At 37.6% G+C, this 25,560-nt stretch overlaps 1 protein-coding gene across 1 annotated transcript in view; it reads left to right on the top strand.

Moving 5' to 3' along the window:
* Positions 1-24,908, top strand: part of SPAG9 (sperm associated antigen 9) — a 51,506-nt gene extending 26,598 nt beyond the window's left edge. Inside the window, exons 5-25 of the mRNA XM_008941225.1 lie at positions 3,873-4,026; positions 7,709-7,919; positions 8,430-8,529; positions 9,672-9,793; positions 12,850-12,907; positions 13,484-13,636; positions 13,718-13,769; positions 14,201-14,331; positions 15,559-15,615; positions 15,750-15,761; positions 16,486-16,659; positions 17,347-17,476; positions 17,741-17,833; positions 18,108-18,275; positions 19,041-19,212; positions 20,302-20,529; positions 21,273-21,468; positions 22,274-22,396; positions 22,941-23,021; positions 23,501-23,568; positions 24,751-24,908. Coding sequence (XP_008939473.1) covers positions 3,873-4,026; positions 7,709-7,919; positions 8,430-8,529; positions 9,672-9,793; positions 12,850-12,907; positions 13,484-13,636; positions 13,718-13,769; positions 14,201-14,331; positions 15,559-15,615; positions 15,750-15,761; positions 16,486-16,659; positions 17,347-17,476; positions 17,741-17,833; positions 18,108-18,275; positions 19,041-19,212; positions 20,302-20,529; positions 21,273-21,468; positions 22,274-22,396; positions 22,941-23,021; positions 23,501-23,568; positions 24,751-24,908 — 2,641 coding nt within the window. The remainder of the gene's footprint in view (positions 1-3,872; positions 4,027-7,708; positions 7,920-8,429; positions 8,530-9,671; positions 9,794-12,849; positions 12,908-13,483; positions 13,637-13,717; positions 13,770-14,200; positions 14,332-15,558; positions 15,616-15,749; positions 15,762-16,485; positions 16,660-17,346; positions 17,477-17,740; positions 17,834-18,107; positions 18,276-19,040; positions 19,213-20,301; positions 20,530-21,272; positions 21,469-22,273; positions 22,397-22,940; positions 23,022-23,500; positions 23,569-24,750) is intronic.
* The last annotated feature ends 652 nt before the right edge of the window (positions 24,909-25,560 follow it).

Below are 25,560 nucleotides of genomic sequence, written 5' to 3'. Positions count from 1 at the left end.
GCTGAACCTTGGCTTCGTGTGCTCCTTCCTTTTTATCTGCTTTTCGTTTTCCTCCCGAGCAGAAAGAGCGAAGATCAATTAGAGATATAAATTATGTATCAATTTCCAGTTCTTTGGTAAACGTAATATTTAGGGTCTAGGATATGGCAATATAATTTTTAGACACCCAATTTTCATTGCCTTTTATTTAAGCAAGTACAAGGTCAGTTTATGGTTGTTGATTTCTTTAGAAAGCTCTTACAGGGTTTTATTGTAACCTGCAGATGATAATGTCGTGGATAAAGCTCACAGTGTATCGTCAGGTACTTGATTCGTCTTATGTAGCCATAAATGTGTGCAGTCTGAGGCCTTGTACTAGTAAACTTCACTTTTTTAATCCAAATAATTATGTAAAACCAGTTTATTGATTATCTCAAAACAACAGTAATGAATTGATCATTATTTTTTTCAGAAAATCTGATTATCAGGTGGTGGGAGAAAAATCTTTCATTATTTAAGCATTAGAGCTCTTAATGCCTATTCACTATTGTTTAGCTGAATGTTATCCTCTCCTCTTTTTCTGTACTTGTATGGCAAGTTGCCAGCTCTGTCCCCCCTCAAGTTACGTTCTGTTTGTCCTAGTTGCCTGGAGCAGTAGCAGATATGGATTAGAATATTGTGACCAAAAGTAATCTTGGCATTTTACTATTATAGTTACTGGAAAAAAGCTGGGAAAGTTTTACAATATAGCTTTCTGACCTGAAAACTCAACGTACTTTAACTGTGGTTGTAGATTTGATAGTAAAGTTTATTTAAAAAGGGGAAAAATGCTGGACTATAGTATTGTCTGCAAGAGCTGTTGGACTTCTCCTTAATACATGATGCATATAAACTTTGTGTAGTAGCGTGCTTTTAATTCAGGTCTCCAAGCACAGAAGGGTTGTTCCAAGGGCCTAAAGCAAATCAACAGATAAAAGATATACAAATTATTAACAACTGATAATAAATATGTATGACTATTTAAATACAAAGAAGTAAAATGAATTTAAAGTGTAACTCTCCGTAGACTGATCTAGTTAGTAAGGCTGTACTTGTTTTAAAGGAGGGGAAAATAACCTCAAAACAGATAATGCCCAACTCAAATATTTTGCTGTTTAGGTTTTTTTATCTTCATGTGCAGTAACTTCTGTTATATAGATATTAAAATATTTAAGCAGTCAGGTAGTTTAATATATAGGGTTTTTTTTGTAATGTGTATTTATTTCCCCTGGAGAGTACTTAATAGATTTGAGGGGTTTGGGAAAACTATGCCTTTTCCCACCCCTAGTAATCTGTTTTAGAAATTACAGGAATTGGAATTCAATTCTTTGGTCTTTTATTCATTTAAAAAAGGTGAACATATACAATGAAGGAATCTAGTTGTAGAATTGTTTCTATTTTTTTAACATTAGTCAGATTTGAGAACAGAGCATCTGGCTGCTTATCCTAAAGGCTGCTATAAATGCTTCAACACAGCACTTCAGAATATTAGTTGAGGCTTTTAAAACGTGCCTGCCTTCTGCTCACTATCGTGCTTTCTGATATTTCTTGGACGCTGGGGAGTAGAAGGGGTTCTTTGCTTTCTGGTCAACAACCAGTGAAATAAGTTGAAATTTCTTCAGTCTAATCAGATAATTTCTAATAAACTTCATTTCCAAAATCAGACCCCTTTCATACTTCATTTACTACATGATCTTGCAATGCACCTAAACTGTGAGTTTACCACATCAAGATACGTTCATTATAAAACTTATTTCACAAAAATAAACACCACACAACTAAATGTCAGTTGTGAACTTTTTTGTTGCCATTTTTAAGTGCTCCCTTCTGAAGGCTGCAGGGAAGATGAGCTTTGTAGCATATCCTGCAAGTAAGCAAATCTCTGCTCTGAGCGGTTGCTGGGGGAGGCGTTCCCGAGGCGCAGCCCCTCACAATGCCGCCTTTATCACCCCTTTCTCTACCACTGCAGGGCAGCTTTTCTCCTTTTTTTTTTTTTTTTTGTTGCTGGACTTCTTAACCAATGAAATAGTTTTGATCTCCTTTGACATGACCTAAGCTTATGTGGTGTGTCTTTTGTTCCCTGCATCCATGAGAGGTGTGGGAAATCTAAAGCAAAGCAGAACTGGTTACAATAGCGAGAATCGTTGCAGTCAAATTCTGTTCAGTCCTGTGGCTATTTTTCATGAAGACTTTTCAGCACAGTTAGTTTGCAGATGCTGGTCTGATGGGTTTTATTTTGTAATTTTGATTGATTGTGCTTTACTTGCTTTGTTGCCTACTTTACTTTGCTAAACTACTTCCATTTTAACTAATGGGAATATTAAAGAAAGGCCAAGATATGTGCAACATGAGAATTGGTTGCAAAGGTTTCTGTGACAAGGACCATCTTTGTACACCTGTACTGGAAAGGTTCATGCCAATTAAAATTGCCATTTGAACTTTGTTTTTTTCAATGTAAAATTAACCAAAAGATGTTTGCTGCTTAATTGCTAAATACAATCCATTCTTGACTATTTGATGTAAACAAAAAACCTAAACAAAACAAAATATTATAAAAATACTTAGCTTTTCCTTTTGCTTTTCAATGCTCCTTATCATATTTTTGTATAGTCACATGCAGATACTAATTCTGCGACAGGATTCTGCCTAGGTTGTGTTTAGTTTTGGAAAAGCCTTGCAAAACAAAGTATATATGGTTGTGATTTGACTTCATAATACTAAGTGTGAGGTCTTTCAAATCTTGGCATTTTGTCTGGGTTGACTCTGCAGGGGTGGTTACAGGAAATGCTTTCTCCCAGGAAGCATAATTTTCTGCAATCACTTGTGCACACTTTTGTCTTCAGTATAGCTAAAGCTGGTGTTAGTTGATTACAGTCCTTTTTTTTTTTTTTTTTTTTTTGTGTTTTATTGTTCTGACAGAACAAATACTTTGCTTTATCTCAGTTTGATGCCTGGCTGATATTTTTCCTTTTCAGGGCTGCCTGTAGCATCCTATGAATTGCATTCTACACAACGTTGTTGTTTTTTGCTAGCAGGAAGAATTAATCTTTTGTTCCCTGATCACACTACTGAGAGCAAGACTGACTTGGGGATTTTTTTTTGAGGGTCAATATACAAAGCTTTGGAATTTCCAAACATTATTTGCCATGGGGAAGTGATAAAAATAGCAGAAACAGTGAAGAGTTAGGATGAAGTAATTTGCCTTACTGGCACAAGCCTTTTGTGCAGCTTTAGGGGGAAGTAGAACATTGAGCTGGTCTTGGTAAAATCTACTCAATTCTTGGCTGGGCTAATTTTAACATTGGTAATTCCGTGACCCATTTCTTCTTCTCAGTTATTCAAATCCATGTAATTCCTTCTTCAGGAGAAAAATACCATACGTTTTGAGGAGAGCTGGACTTTAAGCTGGTTGTTTACTGCGTCCCCAGATGCTTCAGTTAATGATTTGGCTGTTGGCTGTTGTAGAATTTATGTGGTACCGTAGCTTGCAAAAAAAAAAGTGCAAAGTGGTATTTTTAAGAGTGACTGCTGAAAACTGTAATTTTGTCTTAAGGAAACATTTTCATCTTACTCTCCTGTTTGTGTTCCATTTCTGTAAAACTCCTTGTTTACTAGAGATTAGCTACAGGGCAATCAATAACTTCTATCTAAAGCCATGGACTAGACTGTTTCCAATCAAATAATGTGAAACGAGAAATTGTTAGGTGCTGTCAAACTGTGTGTATTTAATACAGCATCATGTGTGGATACTTGAACCTATAATTTTAGCACTCCCCTGCTGATCTGGGAGCTGTAGAGGGAAACAAACTGTGTGCCCCATGAAATGGCTGATGGCAGGTGTCTCTCTCGAGCAGGAAGGAGCGTCCGATATCCCTGGGCATCTTCCCGCTGCCCCCGGGGGATGCGCTGCTCACGCCCGACGCGCAGAGGGAGGGGGGCGAGACGCCCGGCTCCGAGCACTGGAAGTTCCATGAGCTAAGCCAGCCACGGTCCCACACAAGCCTCAAGGTGAGCACTCAACTTGGCTGCCGTGTGTGTTAGGATGAACTCCCGGGAAAAGGTGATTCATCCTTGGTGGGGAGGAAAAGCAAGTTGAAGGGGGAGGAGGTAAAATCCTAAATCATCTTTGTGTAAGCCAAGAGTTGCTTACTCTTATGAGTTTTGAGGGAAGTTACTCACTGGAAGAAACAGTCTGGGTTGCATTTTCCAAATGAGTTGAAATACAGGCTAGTTCTCTTACTCCCAGGAATGGCTTCTTTTCTGACTAAGGACCCTTTCCAAAGGTCAGGCACTTGTTCTTTACACACTAGGTACATAACGTAAGTGTAAACAGGTCTGCTGGCTTAATATTGCTTTAGAAGGGAAGCTTTGATTACTACAGAGGCAGTACTCTTAACCCAGCCCCTGCCTGCTCTCAGGCATGTAGCGTAGGTATACCACAGAGCTGAGAATGACCTAACTTGCCTGAATTAGCCTCTGATTATGATTTCCCTTACGTGTAGCTTGGCTATAATTCCTGCAATTGTTCTGTGTTCAACAGTGAGAGGGTGGCATAGAACAAGCTGCAGAAATGGAAAAATGGGGGTGATGGTGTTGGAGTGTGATGAATCTGGCAGTCAGGACTAGGGTGCACCAAGAAGGCAGCAGGAGGAGGGTCTGCAGGGTGAAGAACTCCAAAAATATGTGTAAAACCTCCCTATACAGTTTTGTTGAAGAGTTTTTTTGGAAGACTGTGGATGTACTGTTACTTCTGGAAAGGCATAAAGCTGAGGGGAATTTCCTCTTAAGTGAACTTAGTGCATAGTAGGGGAATACTAAACTGATAAGAATTGAAAAGCTCTTTAGAAAACCTAACTGAAATACAACTGAAACTTTTGACTGGGAGTAGGTGGAGATAAGATATAAAGGAAAGTCTCTGATCCCATCCTGTCCCCTCTGAAAAGCATACTGGTTACTGTATACTGTCAAAATAGGCTCCTTGGTATAGTTCTTCTAAAATAGTCTAAAAACTATAAGCTGCTGAAAGACAGTTTGCAAAATGGCACGGACAGTAACTTTTCAAATGTAGTTAAACAGAATAAGTTCCTTAAGTTCAAAGCTGCATATTTGGCTTTTAGCTGTGATGTAAAGTGCTTCTGAAGTGAAGCTGTTGAATAACGTGATACATTGAAGTCACAAGCATCAGAATGTGAAATTTGCTTCTCTAATATTTTTTATTTCCTCTAAATACATGTAACATCGAGTGCAAGACACATGGAAGGCACAAGTGAGATTCTGCTACTTTCAGGCATCTGTGTTCTATTCATGCGTGAACATTTCATTAATGGTTAGTCTTTCCTCTAAAAGTATCACAAAGATTAAGTGTCAGGGAGAGACCCAGATGAGCAAGCCTGGATGTTCTGTAGCTTGTATAGTAGTGACATTGCTGGATATCCTTGTAAGACAACATACAATTAGGTACCACTCCTTCTCTTCTGCTTATTTCTGCAAAATGTTGCAGATGAACTACTGCTTCTTCAGGTTTAATTTTCTAATTTTCAAACTAATTTTTCTTTTTTTCAGGAGAAGTCTTTTGGCAGCTTTGACACAGAAGTCAGATTTGCTGAGTCCATATAGCACTGACTTTCAAAAGCTTAGGCTTTGAGTTATGTTGATTAATTCACTGTCTCTTAATGGAATTTAATTTCACTTTTTCATTAGTTCTAGAACAAACATTCATGATGATTAGTATAGTTTCCAAGAGCTGGCTAGAAAAATACAGTGGAGAATAAAGCCATAAAATAGATGGGATTATTTGAAATTCCTTGAAGGAAAGGACTGTTCTCTCCACTGTTTTCTCTTGTGCTATCAAGCTGTTTTTTCTTGAGCTTTGTGTGTGAAAGTCAGTGATCAGTCTGTGCCGCATCAGTTAGTGGATGCTTTTGGAATACAAATATGTAGAAATGTTTGAACAGAGCCAACAGCTCTGCTGAGGTTTTATTCCTTGTTTGTGTGAACTCTGGAATTCCTTGGTGTAAGTGGTACCATTTCCTCCCTTCTGTATCTGCTTGCTGAAGGATGAATCATTAGCCAGTGGCTGAACTTCACCAATCAAAAGGCAATTGAGTAAATTGTGCAGCTTCGCTTTTCTTTTTTTTCTTAAATGGACACGACTGTATCTCATGTAACACTTGCCTATGCTGGTTTTGTTGCCTTGTGTAACTATGGGTAAGCATACATGTTTTACTCCTGGAGAGGTGTCTGTTGGTTCACTGTATTTCTGAACAATTTTGTCAGATTATCAAATATTTGGTTATTTTTGAGTTTGCTGAAAGGAGGAAAACTGGAAGTAATTGATAAGCAGGTCTTGAAAGTGCTGAATTTTGTGTCTAGGGCTTGCAGATTCCATGTGCAAATGCCACTACAGGATGCATTTTATGCTGATAGACAAATGTCTGTTTTCCTCCCTTCCCCACAAATTTAAAATCTTACCAACTTCAGAACTTCCAAAAGTAAAAAAAATAGAAATTACAACTCTGATTAATCTTATGCTAAGGACAAATGAGAGAATGTGTGTCTCTATGCAGGTCTCTTTTGTTGTTTGTTGTTTTTTTAAAATAAAATTCAGTTTTACTTCCTTCTCAAAAAGAGATGCTAAGCAGTACAGTGGATTCATGCTTTACAAAATCTAAACTTGCTTTGTTCGTGATAAGCTGAAGTTTCCTGAAGTAACATTCTTCTAAATGTCACAGGCTTGTCTAGGGGCATTGCTTTCACCTCCCATTCCCAAAAAAAGCCCTAAAAGAACCTGTGATTAAAAACATACCATCCTGCCTTCATCTTGCACGTACCAGCCTCAGCGTGTTGTCTTGATTTCTCCCAAGGAGATTCCTCTAAACTCTATGCTAAAATATATTGACCTAAACAGACCAGTTTGGAGTTGTATCTAGAGCAAGCTCCTGTTCACTGGTATGTGCTGTTTAAGTTGTAAGTAAGACACCTGGATGCTGGTATGGCTCTGGTCATGGATGAGGAGTAAAATAAGAATGAAAGGAGACATGGTCCAGAAAAGAGCTATTACTATTATCAGGTAGTAGCGTCTAGCTATATGAAAACTTGAACACTGTGCATGTTGCAGCCCTGTCTGAGGAATGAACATAGTCTTGAGTCCAGCAGCTGGATTAATACCTGTCTTTGGGGCTTGTGAGATAGTGTCACTAATGTCAACTGTTGCCAGGAATCAGCCTCTTGGGAGGAGCTTTTTCCTGGTGTTCTGTAGTTGATCTGGAATCTAACTGGACAGATATACATGCTTTGAACAAGCAATCATAACAGTTTTGGGAGGATTCAGCAGTTCGTTGTGCAGCTAGAAGGATTATTAATATGGGAATGTTGCCTGTTGTCTGGAAGATTTAACAGAAAAGCACCCTGAAGTTGTTGACTATAATTATCAAATGAGATCAAACATTATTATTAAAAATAAGGGCACGTTTTATGTAGCTATAATATCCTTAACAGAAGTGAAACAGCCATAGTCTAAAGATGAATTTGGCAGTACTGGCTGAAAGTAATCTTTCCATTCCTGTTTCTTTGCATTTGCATATGCTTCAGTAAAATACAGTAGTTTTGGTATTTGTTCTTCAGTTTGTATGCTTAACTCTTCCAATAATATTTTAATTCATGTACTTTTAATGGTAATGTTCAATTTTAGGATGAGCTCTCTGATGTTAGCCAAGCAGGCTCAAAATCTACTACTCCAGCGTCCACAGCTCCTTCAGATGTACCTGTACTGCCTGCTGAAACTCCTCAAAAGGAAGATGCTGAAGGGCTTGCTAAGAACACAGATATGCCAAATGAGAAGCTGGACGTAGGCAAGAATATTGAAGTACAGGTAGCTCAGGAGACAAGAAATGTGTCTACTGGTGAGCTGCTTTACCTTTTTAGTATATGCTTACTATGGGCCTAAATAACCTTTAATCTGTATGAATTTTCTTTGTGCCTAAAATGAGAAATATTTTGGACTCATATTTAGGAATACAGAATATTTGTAAGATATGGAAGTTTGTTGTTTTTATAAGAGGCTTTAGTCCTTATTTTTCTAGAATCAGAGTTATTTATGACATTTCCTTGTAAACAGCAGAAGTGGTACTCATCTAGACAAAGTCATATGATAGACCATCTACTTGCAGAAATAGAAGTAGTGGGGAATAACTACTTTTGGGTAACCTAAGTTAAATTCAGGAGAGGCTTGCATAGAAATTCAAGTGTCTGCTCTTGAGTATCAAATTCCATAGGTGGTCTTACTGAACTGCGTTGGTAAGTCTTTGGACAGAAGTCTACTAAGTTGATGATTGATTAGTAACAACTATATGTAGGTAATGTCATGTCACAATGGTTTTGTTTATAGAGATGTACCACTTGCCTTTCCTTAGGTGGAAATGAAAATGAAGAAAAATCTGAAGTCCAGGCAATCATTGAGTCAACTCCAGAGTTGGATATGGATAAAGATCTCAGTGGATATAAGGGATCCAGGTAGGTTGTGTTGTGGTTTGAGTAGGAAGACCAGTTTTAGAAGGTACCAGATGTCAGTTTTGAACTCATGACCCATTTATAAATTTTACCAACTGATACCATGCATTATATAATATATCTGCTTCTGTGACCTTACTTCCCCAAATTCCTAAGGAGATTTTAAGTGCAACAGCAGTTCTTCATTCTGTTGCTACAACTGGTGAATGTTTAAGATACTTGAAATCACAGTAGGCTTAAAAAGTGCTTAAATATTCCTTCCGTATTTCATGCAAAAGGTCTATACCAAGAGACCTTTTCTCCCTGGGTTCAGGGTTCAAGGTACTAGCACTTTACAAGTTGAGCCCCTCACGTTTTCACCCTTATCTTTAAAACCTAGACTTCTGACTGACTTGGCAAATGTTAGAGCATTTGGCTATCAGATGCTGATGGTGGAATCCCAGTGCAGGCAAAATGCTCTTGCTCAAGTTTGCTTCCTTCTAGGCTTTTGCTTGTGAAGGATAACATTTTTTTCAAAAGCTCTAGAGCCCCATAAAAAATAAGAAAAAAATAATCCTAATAGTGGAGGGAGTACCTGATATTTCAGGCAAGCACTGAGCATTTTAGAATCTAGCTACAGAAGTCCTTCAAATAGGTTATGAGCCTTGTTTCATTCTTGTGAGGGGATGGGAAAAATTTACCTAGTATAGTGAATGTTAATGGTGCAAGATCTGTGTGTGAAAGGAGCCCCTGTTCTGGCCAGAGGAGTATCTTTTTTATCTTTGACTATTTGGTTCTCTTGCATTCTTGTAACATTAAACGACTTGCAGTCTGGCTGAACTGCCCATTCTTCAGGTATTTAGGCTGACTCAAGTCCTGACAGGGCTGAAGTTCAATACACCAAAACTTGATATACTTTAATTTACTCAAATCCCAACCAGCTCAATAGCAGCAACGACCTCAACTTTGGGATCTCGATGCCGAAATATAATTTGAAGGTAGAGTCTACAACTAAGCTTCTGAAAATGTTACTTTTTTGGGGGGGTGAGTGGGGGGTGTAACAAATGAACTACTGGTAAAAACACAAAGAAAACTTTATTCAGTGTGGGAATGGTTTTGAGTTTTTTATTCTGCTTTTATATGTCTTGTCTTAATTCTTTGAATAGCACTCCTACCAAAGGCATAGAGAACAAAGCATTTGACCGTAACACGGAGTCACTCTTTGAAGAGCTGTCATCTGCTGGTTCTGGCCTAATTGGAGATGTGGATGAAGGTGCAGATTTACTGGGTAAGGAAGGTTATTTAAAGGGGAATTTTCCTTGTTAGTGGAGTGCTTAATTATCCTTGATGGATTTACTGTTAGGATTCATTTGCATGAAAATCTTTTGAGTATCATCCTAGGGTGGTTATTGGAATGAGAAAAACAGGAGAATGTTTTTGTTCTTTATTTCAGTGTAATAATATCAGCCTTAATCTTTTGGGGCATATCTTCTATTCTCTAGTTCAGTTTTCCGTATACGTTCTCTGACACAACAGTTTTTATCTTGAACTAATTTTAGCTAATTCAGTTTGTGCCCAGTCTGTAATGGCCTGGCTTTATCACATCTCGATGGAATTGAACATGTAAGAGAGAATTGCAGCAGAATGCCATGGTGGTAATTGGAGAATCAAATTGTTAATTGAAAGAGGAGGACAGACCCAGATTTCTCTTCTCCCTGAGCAGCTTGCTGCTGCTTGTGTGCTGACTGAACAAATGTAGGTTTTGGGAATAGTTGATCAAGAGTAAAAAGGTCATTAAAAGGATTTTTCTATAAACAATGACTGTCTTGCATTATAATGAGATTTTTGGACATGCCAGTATTGAGGGCTAATATTGAAATACTGAAAGCCAGTACTATAGAATGTGTAAAATGCATGAAATGCAACTCTGTGTTTTAGGAATGCGTTGTATATAGAAAATCAGCAGTTTGCTTCTGACATGTGACCTGGCAGAAATGTGAATTGTTACCAGTATTATTTAGAACTGTTGTGTGTGCTGTCCATATCTCTGGTTGTTCAGTGTTCCACCAGAAATTACTGTATATCAAGTAGGTGACATTTCTGCCGAGTATTACTCACTAGGAGTAATAGCCCTACCTCCAGTATGAGAGATGTTTTGTCTTTGTTGTCACGCCGCTGCTTTGAATCCTGAGCAGTGAGGACACCACATCCTTGTTGGAACATGCATCACCCAAAACTCTTGTGTTTCGTTGTCACAGGGACAACTAATGACACATTCTGAATGCAAAAATATAGGTACTGGAAAAGTATTAACATATAGTTGCTTCTGTCCTTTAGTTATGATAAATTGTCTGAAGAAATCATATTACTGTCAGGACTTCCCAATAATAGATGCTTTGTTTTCCATGGGCAAAAATAATATATTTTATTATAACCTATCAAAAGTTTGTCATTGACTTCATTACCATTTCCCATGAAACTACTGCTAGAAACACTGGTGTGTGCAGAATGAACACATCGTTAGAACTGCATTTGTTAGGCAGAAAGTGTTGGTCTAAATGTTTTATTATATAGTCATTATTTCATTTTGAGCACAACCATAGTCCAAATTACTCGGTTACTTAAAAGCTGCATCTGCATCCAGGCTAGCTGTTGTTTCAAGCATTTGGATCTAAGTGAGCATTAAACTTCAGTTCGGATTTCTGTGAAAGTAGTTAATTGGGATTCTCTAATCTGTTTTCTCTTGGGCTGCATACCCAGGGGAATATTCTGGTGTGTATGCTTCTTTTTTAAAAAAAGTTCTTTGTAATCTGTTGCTTCTACAGTTAGGCGTTCTTGGCTGCTGCTCTCATAAAATACATTCTTGGCATTTTTCCCCTGCTTGGTAACATTTTTTTTGCCTTTGCACTCTTGGCTTTCTAATTTTTGTTCTTGCATTATAAAGGATCCTGAAACCTGTCGGGAATGATGCTAGATAGTTTTATCTGTGAATACTGAAAACATTTAACAAGTGATAGCCACTTGAATAAAACCTCTCCATAACTGTACTGGAGGGGATTTCTCCAGATACTGACCAAGTAATGATAACTGATCTAAGTTCCTTCATTATTAAGTGTAATTTACCTTTAATGTAAACCCAGAGAGAGAAATTGCAAAAGAGGGAACTTTGACTTGCATGTCTATTTCTAAATACATTTTTTATTGTTATCCAAATATCTTTTAAGTCTTCTGTTGCCAATGTTGCTTAGAAGATTGTGCTCAGTATTTTATAAGGCCTCCACCATTAAAATACCTTTTTTATTAGTTGTGTTGATCTTGAATTGGCATAATTTCTGCCATTATCAGTGTGGTAGTTATTTTCCTGTGCAAGATGTAATTTTCTGCCTGAAAGTTTAAAAATTCTGCAATTCATATTATTTTAGGCATGCAAACAATAGGGTGAGAAGTTAATTTCCAGAAATTGAAATAATATTCAAGTAGTCACTTTCTTTCATAGTAGCATATTAATATGAAACTTTACTGAATGCTTTAGCATTTCTTCCATGTACTGTTCCTCTAAATTATTTCACAGAAAATGAGATAGACTTTAAAGAAGTCTAATCCAGAGAAATGGTTATGACAAACTTAACTTTCTTAACATCTGTCTCTCATATAAATCCTGCTTCTAATCACATCCCATTCCACTTCAAATTTTTGGTGGTGGCTTTGTTTTAATTCACTCTTACTTCATAAGTCTAAGTATTTTATTGCTCTTCACTCATACTACACCTTACATGAAATGTTTCTTGTTCTTGTTTTTGCTCTACATGGAATGCATGGGCTTTAAAGACAATAATTTCTTTGGTAAGGTATCATTTGCTCTGGGGGAGATCTGCAGGGCTTTTGCAATATGAACTTTATAATTGAGCATGTATTGTCTATAACTGATATACTTTTGTATCTAACGTGGTGTAAAAGACAGTCGAGCATCTTAAACCCTAACTTTTTGTGGACTAATACTTGCCCAATAATGCTGTGTTTGTTTTTTGACTTAGTACTATAACCTTGTCAAAATATATAGAGTAGGTGGAGGTAGTCACTAGCCTGTGGTTAGCCAGGGTCGCCTTTAGGCTTTTCTTGAAGTCAGATTGGGAAGAAGGTGGAGGGGGAAGCTGATTGTAGAAGGTAGGTCAGTCCTGAAACTTCAGACAGCTCACAGTTTTTCTGAGAAGTTTGTCATGCTTAAAAGTTCAGCTGGTTTTAGACAATGACAAAACATAATTTCATTTAAAAAAACAAAACAAAACAAAAAAAACCCCCTACTATCCATTTTATCTGCTAATTTTGTTTGTTTCTTTTGGAAAGGAATGGGTCGTGAGGTTGAAAACCTTATTTTGGAAAACACTCAGCTGTTGGAGACAAAGTAAGTGAGAATGTGAATGTAAAAAATTCTGACCTTGCCCGTTATTTCATTATGTCATCAGTATCTTCATACACAGCTGAAATTATACAAATGTGTTTTCAGATCTAAGAGTAGTGGTCGTATAAGTATTTTGAATTTGTTGGTATATTTGGCTAAATATATACCTTAGTATTCTTCTAGAAATTAAGCACCTGAGAAGCAAAAGCTGCTTTTATCCTTGCAAGGTTACAAGGGACGCAGTGTTATGTCCCAGTATGAGATCACCTCCCTGCCTTTGCTGTTAGGAACACAGCTGTAAGTGCAGAAGCTGATCCATTGGAGCTCTTCTGAGGAATTCAACCTCTATGAAAGCTGTTCTAATTTATCAGGAGTTTTTTTTTCTAATACAGAGGTGTGAATGTTTGACCATTTGAGATTTGGGGGAAGGGAGAGGGGTTGACCTGGTTTAGAAAGCTGTATCTTTTTACACGAGCTCTATGTAAGAATTTTGTAGGTCTTCAGGAGCAAAATGAGGCTGAAGCTAAACTATGAGACCATAGTCATCCTTGTAATGGTGTATTTTAAATGTCTGTGTAGAAATGCACTGAATGTAGTGAAGAATGATTTGATAGCCAAGGTGGATGAATTGACCTGTGAGAAGGATGTACTACAAGGTGAATTAGAGGCTGTAAAACAAGCAAAACAAAAGCTTGAAGAGAAGAATAAGGAACTAGAAGAAGAGCTGAGAAAGTAAGTTTAATTCCATGGTTGTAAAAAAGAAAGAAGAAACACCGATGTGGTAACTGATGCTGCTATTTTTTTTGTATTTAGAGCTCGTGCAGAAGCAGAGGAAGCGAGACAGAAAGCTAAAGAGGATGATGATGTAGGTGTATGTGTGTGTGTTTTTGTATGAATAATTCACAGTGGGACATGAGAAGTTTATGTGCATTTAGTGTGTGCTGCTAAACCTCGCTGCTGCTTAAGTAGCGGTAAACTTCCTCCATATAAAGAAAAGATGGAAGACCTAAAGAGCACAAGTAAACTTCAACCAACCGTGTCTAGTTTCCTGTCTTTCCTCTCCTCTCTGCCTGTTATTGTCGCATGCTTTTTAAAGAACTCGTTTTGTAATTTGGATTCTACTACATGCAAAGAAAGGGAGGAGAGGAAGGTAAAAATGAGTTAGGTTTTATAAAGCCCCAAATTATTTGAAATCTGGAATTGTGCCTAAGCTGACTCTTAGGCTGACTCTGCAAGGCCCTGCTGTGCTTCTTTGTTTGCCTTATTTGTCCTACGTTTGCCTTTTTCTGTGTTCAGAGTGATGTCCCCACCGCTCAGCGGAAGCGTTTCACTCGTGTGGAAATGGCCCGTGTCCTGATGGAAAGAAATCAGTATAAAGAGAGGCTGATGGAGCTTCAGGAAGCTGTCCGATGGACAGAGATGATCAGGTAAAAGGCTCTTTTGATCTTTGATAGAGCTCCTTGGATTTTACAGGCTTAGGATTTTTAGCTGTGGGGTGATCTGACCAGTAGGTTTAGGGTATGAGGCCTTAATTGCCCTTCTGCTTGTCTCCCTGCATGCCTGTGAGTAACATTGTTTTTAAGTTATGAGCATACACGTTATCTTGTCACAATGAGTTCTCAGTGAGACCGCAGTGAAGATGTGAAATAAACATCCCTTAAAGAAATGTGTGTACCTTAGAACAGTGACAAAACTTGGTAATTGTAAATAACATCAGTTTGGTGGGCAGGAAAAATTATTATGGGTATGCCTGCACATTCCTTAGAGCAGTGAGCCTGGTTGTCAGCCGAGGTGTCAAACCAGGAATAGCACCCAGCTTCAGCTGGAGTGTGATCCGTGTGTTGGGGCTTGGGCTGTGCAGGAGAACACAGTTATAAAACTGTGCTGGGTTTTTTAAATAAAAGCAATAAAGGTGGTGGTCTGGTCTAACTTGTATCCTGAATGTTGAGTCATCTGGAAGGTATGATTTTAAAACCAAAAGTCTTCTGCCTCAGCCCAGCTCCTTCTTGTGGGGTGTCACAGCCACAGGTGCCCCAGCGCAGAGGCAGCAGTGGCAGCCAGTGCCACCTGCTGCTCAGGGGTAACAGTGCCTTGGTTGCTATTCTCCTCCTTACCTGTGAGCCATTTTGACCCTTAAGTCTGAGAGGAGGAATACAGCTTGCCAAGCAGACGTGTCTTGGTTTTGTACAACTATTGTCTCCTGCAGAAGTCCTCTTCTATCTCCATTAACGTGTCTGTGGCTTCAGGAGCAATCACTTCATCATCTAGTTACTGATGTGTTGAAGAATGAGACTTCAAAATAAAAAGCAATAGTTAAAATATTGAAGGATGGGAGGCAAAAGAATTTCAAATGGCTTGCTGCTTTCTGTTAGCTGTTTTCATTGCAAAGTCTTACGCAGATTTTTCTTCTGCCTGCAAAGTGCTCACCAGCTGTTTGTGAAGCAAACAAATGTAGATGATGTTTATTGTTTAACTTCAGTTTGGTGAGAGTTTGAATATTGTGCTCTGGTCAAAAAAGTGACAATGTGAAGAAACAGGCTTTGATACTTCCGATATGTTATCCTGCCTTTTTAAGTAAGAGTCACACCCTGTTCCTTTCTGGGTTTTTTTTTAATTAATGCTTACTCAGTAAACTTGGAATTCATTTCTTGTAGAGCATCAAGAGAAAATCCAGCCATGCAAGAAAAGAAGAGATCAAGCATTTGGCAGTTGTAAGTATTGAAATACAACTCACTGGCAAAAGTAAATTCAAGACCCTAACCAATTAGCTGGCACATTTTTGTATGTTAGCTAATTATCTTTTGGCAGCTGACAATGTCTTAACTGTTCTCCTCTTGTCACCTAGCATGCCAGCTCGGTAAGACTGTTCTTGAAGACAAAATGTATCGTAAGCTGCATCACATAGTGAATGGCTGTGCACTTTGTGAAGTTAAATGCCAAAGTGCTGTAGTTCATTTTTTCTAGCTGATCGTGCAACAGGACTCTTGTTCTGAACATTTTTCTGGATCCTCTTTTATGATAAAAAACAGAAACCTGACTTGCTCGTGTGGATTGCATTTATTTCAGCTTTCTTTTCCTCTCTGAAGTATGGCTTTACTGATGATTAAATTATCCTTTCTAACTTCAAGGTTCTTTAAATCTAAAACAATGTTATTCACAACAAGATATTTGTCAAATAATCCTTTTGATGTTATGGTTTGCTCATAACTATTCTACCTTTTTAGCCTAGAAAATGGTGGGGTTTTAAAGTGTTGTGCATGAACTAATGTGCTTCATAAAACTGTCCCCAGTTGTGATGTTCACATCCTAGTTTTGTTGGTTCCTCTGTAGTTCTTCATTTAATATGAAGATCCCATTAAATCGGATAACCAAAAGGGATAATAATTCTTTAATAATTTTTCTTAAATGAGTTTCTGTGCTTTGAGAGTGTTGCTGAGTGCGTGGTGGCTGCTGCTATGCTGGGCTCCAGTCCCTCAGTCTAACTGGCTTGAGCAGCATAGCATATGCAGTGTTTTGCCTACATAGTGAAATCTGGATGTATCTTACAAATCTTAACTCTCATCTTTTTTTAATTCTTCTAGTTTTAGCAGACTCTTCAGTTCATCTAGCAATACAGCTAAGAAACCAGAACCTCCTGTGAATGTTAAATATAATGCTCCAACCTCGCATATTACTCCATCAGTCAAGAAAAGAAGCAGCACTTTATCTCAATTACCGAGTGACAAATCTAAAGCCTTTGAATTCCTCAGTGAAGAGTAAGACATTTTGGTTTTATAATACTAGATACACTCTGTTGAGTATTTAGTTAAGACAAGTAACGTGCTGCTAACTGAAGTATAATGTTCTCCTGAAGTGGATGTTGATACATAAGAAATGAACACAGTGCAGAGCAAAACGCACAGCAGCAGATAAGAACTCAGGGTGCCTGGCAGTAGTGTTCTCTTTGGTAAATATCACTGTCTTTCACAAAAGTGCATTTAGAAACAGGAGAGGCAGCACTTGGTACACTTTTATATGCAAGTTTTATAGCTAAGCAATAGCTGTACAGATACTCTCTCCTTAAGTTCAGTGGAAAAATAGAACAACGTGTGAGTCAGGCTAACAAGTATCTAATTTCTTGTTCTTTCTTGTGCTTCTTTTTGGCGATATATCTTTTTAGTTTAAAACTTTTAGAGCTTGGAATAGAAGTCCATAACCCAAGTTAGTTTTCTTCAAGGATACTGACAATAGACTTGCTAATTTTGCCTGTATTTCAGAGTTCTCTTAGAAATAGTCCACAGGAAACCTGGTGGTCTATAGGTGATGTGTGAAAAACTGATGATGTCTTTGGTAACCCAGTGCTTCTGCAAGACCTTGTCTATTGAGTTTAATAGCAGCTCCCATTACACAAAGAATTCTAAAGAACATAAATAACGTGTTCTTTAATAATGATTCTTTCCTAGAACTGAAGCCAGTTTAGCCTCACGCAGAGAGCAGAAAAGAGAGCAGTACCGCCAAGTGAAAGCACATGTTCAGAAAGAGGATGGTAGAGTGCAAGCATTTGGCTGGAGTCTACCTCAGAAGTACAAACAGGTATTATGTTGCCAAATGCATGGATAACAACTTCACGTTTTGTGAAATTCTAACAGAGTATAATTTCATAGCTTGTGTTTAAATTGATTCCAGCAACATTTTTTGTTGTTGAACTTCTGCATTTAAGAGTCTTTCCAAGGAAAACCACAATGCAAAACTCTTAATCATGGTTTACGAAGGTTGATCAATTGGTTCCAAAGACTGTAAACCTCTTTTAAAGGGGAAAATTTTTCTGTTGGTTTGGTGTTTTGTTTTTTTGTTTAGGTGGCAAATGGTGGACAGGGTGAGAATAAGATGAAGAACTTGCCTGTACCTGTTTACCTGAGACCTTTAGATGAGAAGGATACCTCTATGAAGGTAGGCTGTTTACAGTGATGATACAAAGACTTGGACATCCTATAGCTTGAATATTTCTATTGTAGATTCAACTATTTTTGATATAAAGTTGTTTCTTTTTAAAGTATAGCTGAATCTGAATTTAAGCTTCAGTAGAAACACGCCTTACTTTAATCTCAATTAATTCCATAAAACGGACTGCAGATGTATAGTTCTTCTGATATTACCTAGCATAAAATGTCTTTTTGTTTTTTTTAGTTTAACATTTAAGTGAATTATTTCTTTTTCTTTCAAGCTGTGGTGTGCTGTAGGGGTGAACCTGTCAGGAGGGAAAACACGAGATGGTGGGTCAGTGGTTGGTGCTAGTGTGTTCTACAATGATGTGACTGGTGTGGACGCAGATGGCAACAAGCAGCAAACAGGATCTCAAAGTAGCTTAGATAGACTAGACCAAGAGCTCAAGGTAAGGTCACTGTAAGGCATGTTGAATAGTTTATATAGTTTATATATGTACAGATAAATAAAATAGCTTGCAATCAGGTTTATTGGTAATGTATAGATTTCTTTTTTTCTTGGGGAGTCATCAACTCTAGATATTTTGGTTATTAAATCCAGCTACAAAAATACTGTGATTTCTGTGTGCCTGATTCTTGGCAAATCTGAGGAGCAAATCACTTTTACATCAAAATGGTGCACTGCTTATACCAGTGCTACTGGCTTTAGAAAACATTTGTCACAGAATTGTTCATGTTCTGACTGCCACTTAGATGGCATTTGGGTGTCTGTGCCATTGTTTACACGTGTGTTAGTGTTCATGTTTTCATGAAGAAGCAATGGGTGGAGTTCGTATTAAGGGCATAAAAATAAAGGCTTATTTTAGAAGTCTGGAACATCATGTTAATCTGTGGTGATATCAAGTATGGTGGCTGGCAAATAAATAGTGTTTGTATGTAGCTTTATACTTGTCTAACTGTATAACTGTGCAGTATAATTACTTTCTATAGTTTCCTACACAAGTATGAAATGGGAGGGGATTTTTATATTCCAAATACATAAAGAACAAGTAACTGTGTATTTTTACAATGGCATTAAAAATATTCAGCTTATCACATATATATATATTTCTGTAGCTGATAATACAAGAACGCACAAGATCAAAGGTAATAGTTCTATTCTTACCTCCCTTCCTGTTGTTGCTCACTTTTGTTCTGCCTTTATTCTCCCTCAGGACCAGCAGAAGGAGCTGAAACATCAGGAAGAATTATCCAGTCTAGTTTGGATCTGTACTAGCACACATTCTGCTACAAAAGTTATCATTATTGATGCTAATCAACCAGGAAATATTCTGGACAGTTTCATTGTTTGCAATTCTCATGTGCTTTGTATTGCTAGTGTACCAGGTAAAGGCTTGTGATGGTTTAACTGTATCTTATTCAGATTTTCTTACACAGTGGAAAACTAAATATATGTTAATTAGTGTGATAAAATATTACTGTAACACAGCAGTAAAAATTGGGTAGTCGTAGGGAAAACTACTGGATTTCTACTCTACTGTTCCACTCTTCAGTTGTCTCTTGACCTAAATTTACTCAAAGATAGAGAGATGTCATCAACAGAGACAAACTATTTTGTCTGTGGTGTTACAAATTGTGCAGTAGTGCCAATGCATTATGCAACTGTGAACATCACAAATGAAACGTGTTGGCTTTTTAGACCTCTCTAGCCTCTTGAAGATAATTAGCAAGTACTTGGAGCTTCCTGTAGAGGGAATCCTTGTTCCACTGAGAGTGTATGTTGATAGTCTACTGAGGAAAGTTTAATAGGGAGGACATTATGATTTTGCAGAAGAACTAATTGTGCTTTTGGATTTTGTGTTTCTTGGCCTTCACTTATAGAAGGCTGTAGCTAGCTAGTTCAGTGAAGTAGTTTTGTTTAATAACTCAGAAGGAATCTTTCCAGTGAAGTTTGAGGTTTTGCTCCATTGAAACTGTGTATAACTTGTAAAATCAAACCAGCATAAAATATAAAAATGTCCAAAACCCAAGAATAATATTTTAAGTCTTAAAAGTATTTGAGAAGGTTTTTTTGAGAGGAAAACAAGCTTTTCTTGCAGAATAAAGGATCTTTTGCAGTTAAATTCTTTATCAAGATGTAGATATATATCCCTCCATATGTTCACTGTTACAAAACCTAGTTTTAGTGGAAATTGTATCTGAAATAGTAATAAACTAGTTGAAAAACTCTGCAGCTTGAAATATGGCTTATGACATTTGGATGTGCAGCATGTGTAGATAGTGCTTTTGCTTTTTGAACTATCTGACAGCATCTGTAATGTCTGCTGATGATGTTAAAATAAGCTTGTAGATGGGTATCTGGGTGTTAAATCTCAGTTCCTGGAGAGTTCATTCAGTCTGAAGCTTAGTTTGTTATTGGATAGAAAAGTGATCCACCTTTATCTACACAAGAAACATGAGTTTGATCTCTTTCAGGGGCAAGGGAAACAGACTATCCTGCAGGAGAAGAAGGGTCTCAGGAAGCAGACCCCAGTCAAGTGGACAAGTCATCTCTGTGTGGAAGTATGACCAGCAACAGCTCTGCAGAAACGGACAGCGTGCTGGGAGGAATAACAGTCGTTGGCTGTACTGCAGAGGGTATCACAGGAGCACCCACAGCTCACGATGCAAACGGTGGCTCACCAATGCCAGATAAACAGTCAGGTATAAAAAATCTTACAAGTATGCCAGGGATGAACAAACACCATTAGGTGTAACTGGAAAATGAATGGTGTAAGTATTTAATGTAATAGTTTGTCTGTAAGTGGCGATAACATAAAACGAGTCCTCTGTGGGGAATGACCTGGGAGTCTGATACCCTTGCACTGCATAATTGTAGCTGAAAGGTTTGTGGAGGTGGTGATAAATGGATATACACAATTGCTTCTTTCAGATACTTTTGAGAGAGCTCTGTCCTGGGCATGGTCTAAAGGGTTTTTTTTCAGTATTTGAAATGCAGATCTTGCTGACACATCACTAGAGACAATATGGATATATGCTTTAAATTTTGTGAAGTCTTAGAGGTTTAAGTGAAACTGCTTACTTAATTCTTAAATTTTTTGCCCTTCAGAGCTGTATGGTGATATGATTCTTAATGGATATGTGGTTGTTGGACTTGTTCACTGCTATTCAAGTTAATCACTTAAAGGGGAATCTGTGCCATCAGTCACAGGGTTGATAGTTCAAGTGCATTTGATGCTTGTTCCTACAGTGCAACCTACTAAAGTTTGGGTGTTTGATCTGATTTATTTATTTTTTTTTTTTTTTAGATTAAATATAAAGTCTGGATTGTGATTGGTTATTACAACTGTTCACTTGAGTTCTAAGTATCATGTTGTGGGTATTTTAAATAACAGCTGCAAGAGAATTCTCGATTACAAATATTTTCCTTTTTTTATGTTCTGCAGATACTGCAACTGAAAGTAATTCAGTAGATGAGAACATTCCAACAGCAGAGGAGGCAACAGAAGCAACAGAAGTCAATGCAGGGACAGGAGAAGACACAGCTGATATTGCACAAACTGGAGTCTACACAGAGCATGTCTTTACAGATCCTCTGGGAGTGCAGAACACAACAGAGGCATCTCCAGTGTACCAGCCTAGGTACATAATCTCAATCCTCATACTTTTGAACACTTATTACAGAGAAAAAACGTTTGTAGGAACAAAACATGGCTTTTGAAATTACTACTTGTTTCTTAGTAATTATGTTGAGATTTATGTGAGTTGTCTTGGTACAAGGCACCGTTATGCTTTGCTTGCATGAAAGGGTCACCTATAAAGTGAGGCTTTTGTCTGTGAATTTATATCCTTTGAGTACAGACACCTTGAGAAGGGAGCAGTGAGAGTCTACCAGCCTGTCACTAAGACCTCTCACAGTCTTAATGGAGTGGTGCTAATCTAGAGATGCGCATTTAGATTGCCTGTTTTGTTGTCAAAATAGATAAGAATTACACTCCTTTCTTCCAGTCAACTGGTTGTTCAAACATATGTTTTTATTGGAATAGTCAATCTGTGTGTAGCTACAGGAGTAGAGAAGAAGCTTGAAAATAATCAGTGTTTCAAGTCTTCACGAATCTTCACTCTCCACATGGAATCACAGAACTATCATACAGCTTTTTTATAAGCATTTCTCTTAAAGTGTGTCTCTGTTGAAACTTTCTGCCATTCCATTGAATGGAACCTAAATCTCTTTGTAGAAGTACGTCTACTTAAAGAAATTAACTGTTACTAGGTTTTCATCTGTATTGCCCAGTTACTGATTTTTTTTTTTTAAGTAACTTATGCACTTCAAAAGCCAGTGTAGAAAATAGCATCAGTGAAGTAAATACCTAGGTTATAATTTTAATCATCTGTGCACTTTATTCAGTGTATTTTAACTGTTTTGTTTGTTTTTTTTTTCTTTTAGTACTGAGTCAGAGTTATATAAAGATGTTGCAGTTTTGCCAAATGAGCAAGATTTAGTGAGAGAAGAAGCACAGAAAATGAGCAGCCTCTTACCAACAATGTGGCTTGGAGCACAGAATGGATGGTGAGAAAATGCTAATCTTATTAAAATTATTTGGCAAAAAATATTTTAAGTTGCCTTTTGTGCCTACAGGCCTGACAACTGTCTCGAGTTAAGATCAAGTGCAAGAAGACCTCAAGAGAGCCTAAACTTTGTACACTTTGCTATAGTTAGGCATTATAGAATTCAAAGAAAATATTGTAGGTGATTAGCAAGCTCTTTTTGACAGATAACACTTTAATCTGCAGAAAAGCTTTGGGTTTTTTCTGTAGTCAGAGACATTGTTGGTCTGATAATTCTGTAACTTTCAATATTTTATTATGCTAGAAAAATAGACTGCCCTTTTTACTGCAGATGTCTCTACAAAGAAGCTGGTAATGCTCTAGGCCTCTGACAAAAGATTCCACTGCTCATGTGGTTGGTTCTTTCAGCCTATACATAGTTTTCAGTGTAAGATTAAAACGTCTTTTCCCATTGAGGACTTCAGTTATAGGGATTTTGCTTGGTTTTTTTCCTGTCTGGTAGACCTTTCCTAGTGCTTTTAATCCCTCCTGATTTGTCTTTGCAGCCTGTATGTTCATTCGTCAGTGGCGCAGTGGAGGAAATGTGTTCATGCCATTAAACTTAAAGATTCTATTCTCAGTATTGTGTAAGTCCTGAAAGAACATCATGTAAATCATAATGAACTTTTGTTAAAATACTTGCCAAGTAGTTTTGTATTTTCCTCCTTGGATATTGGGAATATCACTTGCCATAAATGCATGTATATTCTTTGAGGGGGAATGGAAAACTTTTGGGGAGTAAGGAAAGCGAAAGGAATCTTGTTTCTCTTGCAAATACTGTAGCTCAAATGATGAGCTGTAGCTGTACACTGAGAAGAGTTATAGGTTGTTATCCTTGATGTTTTTTTCAGGCTTTGCAGCTAGATATATTTTAAGCTTTCTGAACTGGATTTGACACCTTGTTACTGTCCCTTCTCTTGAGCTATATTGTAGAAATCAAACACTAGGGCTAACATGAATATAAAAAGTATGCTGAAGTATAAGATGCTTACACCTTGCTTTAAACTTGCAGTTTGAGAAATGAAATCTAATGGTGTATATTCCTGTGCCTCCTTTTTTTCCCCAGACATGTAAAAGGAATAGTATTAGTTGCACTAGCTGATGGAACACTAGCAATATTTCACCGAGGAGTTGGTAAGAATTCTACTAGATCTTGAAACCAGTGAAGTTGTAACAGTGTTCAGGTTTATAAACGTGCCATTTCTGAATAGTGTTTCAAAAATGTGTTCCTCAATGGCCTTTTTACAGTTTGTCTTCAGAAGTCTTTCTAGTATTTCAGTTGTAGCTTCAAATACTGGTTTTACACTGTCCTGGTACATTCCTGGAATTTTTTCCATGTCTGAGAAGGATGGGATATATCTGAGTTAAATAGCAAAAAGCCAGTTGATAAAGTCCACTTTGATCATCGTCTCTTTCACTTTTTCAGCATGCTTAATAGTCCTGTCTTCTGTTTTGGTATTAGTGTTAATAGTTGTCTGTGGCCAAGTCCTCCAATGAGATCTTTGTAAACATCCCTTCAGAATAAATGCCCAAACTGCTCCTGGATGAGCTCCCTTCATCAGCCTCCAGAACGAGGACCTGGAGGGGAAGGTCTTACAGGAAATTACCTGTTGCGTTCTTTCCTTCATTCTTTTGTTCTTTTCCTTGTAGAGTTTAAATCCTTGTACTCAGCACTTAGAAGAATTAAAGAGGTTGCACAGCACTAATGCAAATATTAGGAAAGGTGCATCTGGGTTGAAGTTTTTTTTTTTGTATTTTTTGTTTCTTGAACTCAAACTGTAGTGGCTCACAGTCCTGAAGGATCTCAAGTAAATGTCAGAGATGATCTGGGGCTTAGCCCAGCCTGCAAAAGAATTTTACTTGGTGTTGAATGACCCAATTTAGTATGCTTTCAGTAGAGTTCAGGTGCCTTAAGGTCTTTCAGCATATTTAGAAAACATCTTGATGTACTGGCCAACATTTCTGTGTTCAGTCAAGCAGCAAGTGCCTAGTGCTTGTGTGGGTAGTTGCTGCTTGTAATGTATACTGATGCCTATCCAAGTAAAGCATTTAGCACTAGGTAACTTGCTGGTTTTAAAAACATTTTGATATGTTTTGAACATGAGTCACTGTACAACCTTATTATATTAAAAACAAAGTAGAATTTAGTTGTGGGTTTTATTAAGAGAAGCCGAGCCATAAATTTGTGTTTATTTATCCAGATTATGATAGTGTTTTTAAAAAAATTACACTGGTAAGATATTGCTTGTACTTTTAAATGATACTTAGTCAGAGGAACCTATGTTTTGTTTTTTCCTCTTCCTTCTGTTTTTAAAGATGGTCAGTGGGATTTGACAAACTATCACCTCTTAGACCTGGGCCGGCCGCATCATTCGATAAGGTGCATGACAGTGGTACATGACAAAGTCTGGTGTGGCTACAGGAACAAAATCTATGTTGTTCAACCAAAGGCCATGAAAATAGAGGCAAGTTAAAATGGTGTTTAAAACATAACAATTATTTTAATGCCATCTAATGCTACAGGTCAAACTCCAGAGAACTGGTATTAGTTTATCAGTACAGAAACAAGCAGCCAAACATATTTGTCTTGGGAAACACTATTACATTTGCTTAAGATGCTTTCATTGCTTTGAAAGTTTTAAGCAGTGATGAGGCAGTTCTCATTTATTGAAACCAAGTTTTGGGCAGTTTAGTTTTCTACTTCTAGCTGGCCAGGAACTGGAAGGTGTCCTTATGCTGAGCTTGCAAGGCTAGCTCCCAGCTCATTCTGTACAAGCATGCCTTATTATGTTCTCCACCCACCTGTAACCTTCTCTATAATCTGTCTTTGCATACTTCAGAGGTTTGTAAATGTTAATCTTGAATGTACTCTCCCTCCAGTTACAGAATAGTTTGTTTATATAAGGTGTGTAAGCTGGTGTTTCTGCACTGTTGTATGTGTACGTGACAGACATCTCAAGTACAGAGGGTGCCTAAGGTTTGTGAAAGCCATTAGCAATATTAATACTTCTGCTAATTGCCCTGAGACATGGGCTAGACCTTTTAAGGGTGACTACTCAGCTCTTCTGAAAATACTGAGAACCAAACTAATAATCTATTTTTGTGTATAATAAATATATATATATA

The sequence above is a fragment of the Merops nubicus genome, unplaced genomic scaffold (genome assembly GCF_000691845.1).
Source record: "Merops nubicus isolate BGI_N331 unplaced genomic scaffold, ASM69184v1 scaffold10740, whole genome shotgun sequence".
Lineage (NCBI taxonomy): Eukaryota > Metazoa > Chordata > Aves > Coraciiformes > Meropidae > Merops > Merops nubicus.
This window is presented reverse-complemented; position numbering and strand designations above follow the sequence as displayed.